The 10252-nt window shown below is 46.2% G+C and overlaps 1 protein-coding gene and 1 long non-coding RNA gene across 2 annotated transcripts; one reads left to right on the top strand and one right to left on the bottom strand.

The window, feature by feature from the left end:
• The first annotated feature begins 274 nt into the window (after positions 1-274).
• Positions 275-2053, top strand: LOC145875718 (uncharacterized). Its single transcript, XM_082971544.1, has 2 exons — positions 275-381; positions 811-2053. Exons 1-2 carry the CDS (start codon positions 303-305, stop codon positions 1836-1838), a joined length of 1107 nt encoding a protein of 368 aa, XP_082827670.1. The 5' UTR covers positions 275-302; the 3' UTR covers positions 1839-2053.
• Positions 2054-7784: 5731 nt separating this feature from the next.
• On the bottom strand, positions 7785-9936 carry LOC145875724 (uncharacterized). Its single transcript, XR_014391311.1, has 3 exons — positions 9241-9936; positions 8988-9082; positions 7785-8759 (listed from the first exon to the last, which is right to left on the bottom strand). It is a non-coding gene; the product is annotated as an uncharacterized LOC145875724 (long non-coding RNA).
• Positions 9937-10252: the final 316 nt, after the last annotated feature.

Raw genomic sequence — 10252 nt, 5'->3', positions numbered from 1 at the left:
ATAGGAAGGCTGTGCTTCTCTGGTCTCAGCTCTGAGGTCAAACCCCTCACACCTGAGAGAGCTGGACCTGAGCTACAATCACCCAGGAGACTCAGGAGTCAGACTGCTCTCTGCTGGACTGGAGGATCCACACTGCAGACTGGAGAAACTCAAGTATGTAGAGGGTTTATGTCAATGTTCATATCAGACATGTTTGACTTTTCAGGCTAGTTAATACAAACATTCTGACCACCACTTGGACAAAGCTATATGCTGTGTGTGTGTGTGTGTGTGTGTGTGTGAGAGTTCAGGTGTATCCCTCAATGACTGTCTGTTCTTCTGCTTACCGCTACAGTGTGGAACATGGTGGAGAGAACAGAATGAAACCTGGACTTAGAAAATGTGAGTGTTGACTGCTGTGAAGAATATGACTAAGAATAAGTCTTAATTCAAGTTAAGTCAAAGACCACCATCATTACTGACTTGGTCATATTAAATATCATCTGTAGTTCTACAGAAGCAGAAATCAGGGACACCAACGTTTACAAAGAGTTGATGTGTGTGTGTGTGTGTGTGTGTGTGTGTGTGTGTGTGTGTGTGTGTGTGTGTGTGTGTGTGTGTGTGTGTGTGTGTGTGTGTAATTAATGTGAATAAGTGTGTATTATATTACCATACAGTATAACATATGATCATTCAACAAGTCTCAAGTTACCTTAACTTCTCCTTTTGATACCTAGAAACATCTACATTAAATGAATTAGTGAAAAGTGAGTTAACATTCTAATGTGAATGATGATGATTTCTAATATTGTGTCTGGTTTCATCCATCAGATGTCTGTGATCTCACACTGGACCCAAACACAGTAAACAGACTCCTCTCTCTGTCTGAGGAGAACAGAAAGGTGACATGTAGGACAGAGGAGCAGCCGTATCCTGATCACCCAGAGAGATTTGAGGACTGGGGACAGGTGCTGTGTAGAGAGGGTCTGACTGGGCGCTGTTACTGGGAGGTAGAGTGGAGTGGGATAATGGGGGCTGGTATAGGAGTAACATATAAAGGAATCAGCAGGAGAGGAAGGGGTGATGACTGTTGGCTTGGATACAATGACAAGTCCTGGAGTCTGTTCTGCTCTGACAACAGATTCATTGCCAGGCATAATAATAATCCCACTACCATAGACGTCCTCTCCTCCAGCTGGTATAATAATAATCTCACTACCATAGACGTCCCCTCCTCCAGCTGGTATAATAATAACTCCACTACCATAGACGTCCCCTCCTCCAGCTGGTATAATAATAACTCCACTACCATAGACGTCCCCTCCTCCAGCTGGTATAATAATAACTCCACTACCATAGACGTCCCCTCCTCCAGCTGGTATAATAATAACTCCACTACCATAGACGTCCCCTCCTCCAGCTGGTATAATAATAACTCCACTACCATAGACGTCCCCTCCTCCAGCTGGTATAATAATAACTCCACTACCATAGACGTCCCCTCCTCCAGCTGGTATAATAATAACTCCACTACCATAGACGTCCCCTCCTCCAGCTGGTATAATAATAACTCCACTACCATAGACGTCCCCTCCTCCAGCTGGTATAATAATAACTCCACTACCATAGACGTCCCCTCCTCCAGCTGGTATAATAATAACTCCACTACCATAGACGTCCCCTCCTCCAGATCCCACAGAGTAGGAGTGTATCTGGACTGGTCAGCCGGCACTCTGTCCTTCTATAGAGCCTCCTCTGACACACTGACCCACCTGATCACATTCACCTCCACATTCACTGAGCCCCTCTATCCAGGGTTTGGGTTTTGGGATGTTGGCTCTTCAGTGTCCCTGAAATAATAACTGGACACACACACACACACACACACTGGACACACACACACACACACACACACACACACACACACACACACACACACACTGGACACACACACACACACACACACACACACACTTACACACACACACACACACTGGACAAACGAAAACACACACACACTCACACACATACACACACACACACTGGACACACACACACACACACACACACACACTGGACAAACGAAAACACACACACACACACACACACACACACACACACACACACACTGGACACACACACACACACACTGGTCAAACAAAAATACACACACACACACACACACACACACTGGACACACACACACACACACACTGGACAAACAAAGTGGACAAACACACACACTGGACACACACACACACAAACACTGGATACACACAGACACACACACACTGGACACACACACTAGACAAACACACACACACACACACTGGACTCACACACACACACTGGACACACACACACACTGGACACACACACACACACACTGGACACACACACACACACACTGGACACACACACACACACTGGACACACACACACACACTGGACACACACACACACACTGGACACACACACACACACACACACTGGACACACACACACTGGACACACACACACACACACTGGACAAACACACACACACACACACACACACTGGACAAACACACACACACACACACACTGGACAAACACACACACACACACACACTGGACAAACACACACACACACACACACACACTGGACAAACACACACACACACACACACTGGACAAACACACACACACACACTGGACAAACACACACACACACACACTGGACAAACACACACACACACACACACACACTGGACAAACACACACACACACACACTGGACAAACACACACACACACACACACTGGACAAACACACACACACACACACACTGGACAAACACACACACACACACACTGGACAAACACACACACACAAACTGGACAAACACACACACACACACACACACACTGGACAAACACACACACACACTGGACAAACACACCACACACACACTGGACACACACACACACACACTGGACACACACACACACACACTGGACACACACACACACACACTGGACACACACACACAAACACTGGACAAACACACACACACACACACACTGGACAAACACACACACACACACACTGGACAAACACACACACACACACACACTGGACAAACACACACACACACACTGGACAAACACACACACACACACACACACTGGACAAAAACAAACACACACACACACACACACACACTGGACAAACACACACACACACACACACACACTAGACAAACAAACACACACACACTGGACTCACACACACACACACACACACACACTGGACACACACACACACACACACACACACACACACACACACACACACACACACACACACAAACAGGACACATACACACACACATGCGCATCTTCCTATAATTGTGAGGACCTTGACCCATGACCTCTTACAATAACACCGTTAGTCTTTCCACAAGACTCCCATGAAGTTATAGTGTGACGTTATGAGTCGACGTTAAAGTAACATTCTCACAACATACTGCACTTGTTTTATCCTGTTTTAGATGTATCCTCTGTTTAAACATTTAAACTCTTACAATAACACTGTTAAAATACCAATGTGATCATTTCTTGTCTTTTATGTTGGAAAAACAAATTGTACAATTATATGTGGACATACGCTCCATAGTTGTACAAGTATACATGGATATATTGTACTTTTCATAATAAAACATACTTGAAACAAGAAAAAGCATGTTTATTGTGAAAACAATTTCGTTATTGATTTTTACATTGCTTCTCCCTGTCTCATGTTGACGTTTGTCATGAATCTTGACCTGGAGGCAGAACTGTGCGATTTCCTCTAGATATGTCAGCTGCAAAGTCAGAATTGGCTGTGGAAAATAATGTTGTTTTATGGTCTTAATTTAAGGGAAGGATTAGCAGTGTGGTTAGGGTTGAGGTAAGGATTAAAATCTGATTGTATTACTTTGTGCCTGTGCCAGCTAGTGAATACTTTGCTGAACTGCCTAGAGGGCAATATTCATACCAATAAATGCCAACCTGCCTCCAGGGCAAGATTCATGACAATAAATGCCAACCTGCCTCCAGAACAAGATTCATGACAATAAATGCCAACCTGCCTCCAGAACAAGATTCATAACAATAAATGCCAACCTGCCTCCAGGGCAAGATTCATGACAATAAATACCAACCTGCCTCCAGGGCAAGATTCATGACAATAAATGCCAACCTGCCTCCCATTCATCCCCTCCTTATCTTTACAAGGCTGCAGAACCTGCAAGCTAGTGATGTGGGGGTTCTCTCATAACCCTCAGTCCCCAGGTGGGTAGATGGCAGGTTGAATAAAGAGAAGCTAGTGATGTGGGGGTTCTCTCATAACCCTCAGTCCCCAGGTGGGTAGATGGCAGGTTGAATAAAGAGAAGCTAGTGATGTGGGGGTTCTCTCATAACCCTCAGTCCCCAGGTGAGTAGATGGCAGGTTGAATAAAGAGAAGCTAGTGATGTGGGGGTTCTCTCATAACCCTCAGTCCCCAGGTGGGTAGATGGCAGGTTGAATAAATAGAAAACAATAGGCTATATAAATCAATCCATAAATGTATAGTTATTATGTAATTTACACAAAACATTAAGGACACCTTTCTTTCCATGACAAACTGACCAGGCGTAACTCAATATTAGGAAGGTATCCTTAATATTTTGTCCACTCAGTGGCTCTGACCCTTTACGTAACAGTCAATCCTCTTTACCAGGAAACCTTCCTTAAATTTCCCCAAATGTTTCCACACTGCTGCTCTCTCACAGCTGCTCCAGGGCCTCTTGGGTTGAGGAGTCATTCTCTTCTAACCTGATCACAGCTGCTCCAGGGCCTCTTGGGTTGAGGAGTCATTCTCTTCTAACCTGATCACAGCTGCTCCAGGGCCTCTTGGGTTGAGGAGTCATTCTCTTCTAACCTGATCACAAACAAAGACAAGATTCAAAAAAATAAACATGATGGTCCAACATAATGGGGGGGGGGGGTATAGGGAAGGTAGGGGACAGGAGGGGGGTATAGGGAAGGTAGGGGAGAGGAGGGGGTATAGGGAAGGTAGGGGAGAGGAGGGGTTATAGGGAAGGTAGGGGAGAGGAGGGGTTATAGGGAAGGTAGGGGAGAGGAGGGGGTATAGGGAAGGTAGGGGAGAGGAGGGGGTATAGGGAAGGTAGGGGAGAGGAGGGGGCATAGGGAAGGTGGGGGAGAGGAGGGGGTATAGGGAAGGTAGAGGAGAGGAGGGGGTATAGGGAAGGTAGGGGACAGGAGGGGGTATAGGGAAGGTAGGGGAGAGGAGAGGGGTATAGGGAAGGTAGGGGAGAGGAGGGGGGGTATAGGGAAGGTAGGGGAGAGGAGGGGGTATAGGGAAGGTAGGGGAGAGGAGGGGGTATAGGGAAGGTAGGGGAGAGGAGGGGGTATAGGGAAGGTAGGGGAGAGGAGGGGAGGTATAGGGAAGGTAGGGGAGAGGAGGAGGGTATAGGGAAGGTAGGGGAGAGGAGGGGGTATAGGGAAGGTAGGGGAGAGGAGGGGGGGGTATAGGGAAGGTAGGGGAGAGGAGGGGGTATAGGGAAGGTAGGGGGAGGAGGATTAGGGTATAGGGAAGGTAGGGGAGAGGAGGGGGTATAGGGAAGGTAGGGGAGAGGAGGGGGGTATAGGGAAGGTAGGGGAGAGGAGGGGTTATAGGGAAGGTAGGGGAGAGGAGGGGGTATAGGGAAGGTAGGGGAGAGGAGGGGGTATAGGGAAGATAGGGGAGAGGAGGGGGTATAGGGAAGGTAGGGGAGAGGAGGGGTTATAGGGAAGGTAGGGGAGAGGAGGGGGGTATAGGGATGGTAGGGGAGAGGAGGGGTTATAGGGGAGAGGAGGGGGTATAAGGGAGAGGAGGGTGTATAGGGAAGGTAGGGGAGAGGAGGGGGTATAGGGAAGGTAGGGGAGAGGAGGGGGTATAAGGGAGAGGAGGGGGTATAGGGAAGGTAGGGGAGAGGAGGGGGTATAGGGAAGGTAGGGGAGAGGAGGGGGTATAGGGAAGGTAGGGGAGAGGAGGGGGGGTATAGGGAAGGTAGGGGAGAGGAGGGGGTATAGGGAAGGTAGGGGAGAGGAGGGGGTATAGGGAAGGTAGGGGAGAGGAGGGGGTATAGGGAAGGTAGGGGAGAGGAGGGGGTATAGGGAAGGTAGAGGAGAGGAGGGGGTATAGGGAATGTAGGGGAGAGGAGGGGGTATAGGGAATGTAGGGGAGAGGAGGGGGTATAGGGAAGGTAGGGGAGGGGGTATAGGGAAGGTAGGGGAGAGGAGGGGGTATAGGGAAGGTAGGGGAGAGGGGGGGTATAGGGAAGGTAGGGGAGAGGAGGGGGGTATAGGGAAGGTAGGGGAGAGGAGGGGGGTATAGGGAAGGTAGGGGAGAGGAGGGGGGTATAGGGAAGGTAGGGGAGAGGAGGGGGTATAGGGAAGGTAGGGGAGAGGAGGGGGTATAGGAAGGTAGAGGAGAGGGGGGGGTATAGGGAAGGTAGGGGAGAGGAGGGGGTATAGGGAAGGTAGGGGAGAGGAGGGGGGTATAGGGAAGGTAGGGGAGAGGAGGGGGTATAGGGAAGGTAGGGGAGAGGAGGGGGGTATAGGGAAGGTAGGGGACAGGGGGGTATAGGGAAGGTAGGGGAGAGGAGGGGGGTATAGGGAAGGTAGGGGAGAGGAGGGGGGACTTCCTCCATGTCCTCCAGACTTCGTGTCAGGTAAGCAGCCTCCAAGTCTACCCTCACCAACTGACCAGACTGAGTGAGTTCTGAACATCCCTCTCTGTCCTCTGATGCTGCGTCCAAGTCTTCTTGGGTCTTTCTGGTGTCTCTGTCTTGACTCTTTAGTGAGTTTTTTCAGTTCTTTCCCAGGCTGCCTGAAAAACACAAAAAGATGGCAACTACATAAGAGTTATAAACTATCAAAATAAAGAGAGTCCCACACTCCATATATAAACTCCCAGTAATTTATTGGGTATTTACCAACGTTTCAGCATCACTGTGCCTTCTTCAGGGTGATGTCATCAATACTTGAACCAGGTTATGTTGACAAACAGTGCAATTAGTGCAACCAATGACAATAGAGAGGGGTGTGTCATAATGATTAAGTTAATTACAATGAATTAATGAAACTGTTAAAAAAACAATAGTTTATGGCATATTAAATATTTAAAAAATAGTAGCCTATATTATATATATCCGTCTCTCCATGTAATCTGATTCATTATGATCTAGGATCAGGTCCCCCCTCTCCATGTAATCTGATTCATTATGATCTAGGATCAGGTCCCTCCTCTCCATGTAATCTGATTCATTATGATCTAGGATCAGGTCCCCCCCTCTCCATGTAATCTGACTCATTATAATCTAGGATCAGGTCCCCCCCTTTCCATGTAATCTGATTCATTATGATCTAGGATCAGGTCCCCCCTCTCCATGTAATCTGACTCATTATAATCTAGGATCAGGTCCCCCCCTCTCCATGTAATCTGATTATTTATGATCTAGGATCAGGTCCCCCCTCTCCATGTAATCTGACTCATTATGATCTAGGATCAGGTCCCTCCTCTCCATGTAATCTGACTCATTATAATCTAGGATCAGGTCCCCCCTCTCCATGTAATCTGATTCATTATGATCTAGGATCAGGTCCCCCCTCTCCATGTAATCTGATTCATTATGATCTAGGATCAGGTCCCCCCCTCTCCATGTAATCTGATTCATTATGATATAGGATCAGGTCCCCCCTCTCCATGTAATCTGATTCATTATGATCTAGGATCAGGTCCCCCCTCTCCATGTAATCTGACTCATTATGATATAGGATATTTTTATTTTTATTATTTCAACTTTATTTAACAAGGTTGCTAGTTGAGAAGTTCTCATTTACAACTGCGACCTGGCCAAGAATAAAGCAAAGCAGTGTGACAGAAACAACAACACAGAGTTACATAGAATAAACAAGTGTACAGTCAACACAAAATTTAAAAAAAGTCTATATACAGGTTGTGCAAATGGCGTGAGGACTTATGGCAATAAATAGGCCATAGTAGCAAAGTAATCACAATTTAGCAGATTAACACTGGAGTGATAGATGAGCAGATGATGATGTGCAAGTAGTGATACTGGTGTGCAAAAGAGCAGCAAAGTAAATAAAAACAATGATGAGGTAGGTAGATTGGTTGGGCTATTTACAGATGGACTATGTACAGCTGCAGCGATCGGTTAGCTGCTCAGATAGCTGATGTTTAAAGTTAGTGAGGGAGCAATAAGTCTCCGGCTTCAGCGATTTTTGCAATTCATTCCAGTCATTGGCAGCAGAGAACTGGAAGGAGAGGCGGCCAAAGGAGGTGTTGGCTTTGGGGATGACCAGTGAGATGTACCTGCTGGAGCGCTTGCTACGAGTGTGTGTTGTTATCGTGACCAGTGAGCTGAGATAAGGCAGAGCTTTACCTAGCATAGACTTGTAGATGACCTGGAGCCAGTGGGTCTGGCGACGAATATGTAGCGAGGTCCAGCCGACTAAAATGACCTGGGTTGCAATCATGAAAAAAAACTACCCGGCCTTCATTGTTTGACATTGAGAACATTGGGAGAGATGAGAGCTGACGTTTTAGTAAATGTGCAGATTACGTATCTCAGTCACAGACAAGAAGCTCAATTAAGACATTATCTTCACCACTGGGACTGGGGACAACAGGACCACAGGCCAAATAATACAGCTCAACACTTCCACACTACCACAGTGAGTAGAATCAGGCTTCTGAAAACAGAAAACTTGCAGAATTATTAATGATGAATTGTATTACACGTTATTAGACATGTCTGTTGTTGAGGAGGATGGGAGACCCACAGTATAGGAGCAGAACGCACAGAGATGTCAAAAATGTGTTTCAAAAATCGTCAAAGAGTAATTATTTTAACCTAAAGCATTTAATAAAGACACTTATAGTACAATATTATGGGGAATAGGAATGAGAGGGCTACTTACACCATTTTGGGAAGGGATCACAGCAGTGATTGAATGAGGGTATGAGGCATGAGTTGAGGTGTTCAGAGGCTTGACCAGTGCAGGGCAGGGTTTGACTGGGAAGACAACACAAAAACACTACACAGTGAGACAAAAGAGCTAAGAATGAGTTAGTCCAAGCAAGGAGTCAAATCATAGATGTGTAATAATGTGATTGTGTTTGTGATTGACTCTACATAAAGTAATGAGAGAAAATTAACAGGGGTTCCCTCACCGTGCTTGGAGAGGAAACATTCAATGTGCCAGTGGTTGAGTGGGCCACATGAGACGTGGCTTCCAGTTCATGTGAGGAGTTAGTTGACAATGGAAGTAGAGTGGTCATCGCTTGTTAAACCATGGAACAGGAGGGGACTTAGCTGGAAATACAAATAGCAGATACGTTCCCTTGAAGGTGAGCCATCGTAGGTTTGAACAACAAGTTTGTCCATGAAATTAAACACGGAATTCACATCTCGCCCACTTGGCAAATCAAAGTAGCCCAAGAAACTTTTTCTGAATAAAGCCCTGATCATCCACATACAGTACCACATACAGTTTTAACAATTTTGGAAACGTCAGAGTGTTTTCTTTCCAAATCTACCAATTATATGCATAGCTTCTGGGCCTGAGTAACAGGCATTTTACTTTGGGCTCGCCAGACTCTCCGAACTTCCGAAAACTGCCCCCTAGCCCTAAGACGTTTTAACGGTCCTCACACTGTTCATGCTCTCATTACATAGACGCGTACTGCTCACCTGTTCATCTCGTAATGAATAATGTGGAAATTGAGCAAGTTGAGGTGACTAAACTGCTTGGAGTAACCCTGGATTGTAAACTGCCATGGTCAAAACATATTGATACGACAGTAGCTAAGAATGGGAGAAGTCTGTCCATAATAAAGCCCTGCTCTACCTTCTTAACCTCTTGGGGCTAGGTGGGACGCTAGCGTGCCACCCGTGGTGCACTCCATCAACAGCAGGTGCATTTCAAGAGCGGCAAATTTGAATCCAAATAAATGTCAAAATTCACATTTTTCAAAAATACAACTATGTTACACCATTTGAAAGATAAACATCTCCTTAATCTAACCACGTTTTACGATTTCAAAAAGGTTTTACGGCGAAAGCATAAATTTAGAGTATGTTAGGACAGTACATTTACAAGAGTTGTGTGTAATGTTTTGTCAAGTCAAAGACAGGGTCACCAAAACCATAAAACCAGCTAAAATGATGCACTAACCTTTTACA

The sequence above is a fragment of the Salmo salar genome, unplaced genomic scaffold, assembly GCF_965601325.2.
Source record: "Salmo salar unplaced genomic scaffold, fSalSal1 ptg000322l, whole genome shotgun sequence".
NCBI lineage: Eukaryota > Metazoa > Chordata > Actinopteri > Salmoniformes > Salmonidae > Salmo > Salmo salar.
The sequence above is the reverse complement of the archived record's forward strand: the minus strand, read 5'-3'. Positions and strand labels throughout refer to the sequence as shown.

What these genes read in the sequence shown, in the direction of transcription:
- LOC145875718 (XM_082971544.1), top strand. Translation starts at nt 303, where the DNA reads ATGACTGTCTGTTCTTCTGCTTACCGCTACAGTGTGGAACATGGTGGA. An exon ending in GAAACCTGGACTTAGAAAAT is followed by an intron (nt 382 to 810) that starts GTGAGTGTTGAC and finishes TTCATCCATCAG; the next exon opens with ATGTCTGTGATCTCACACTG.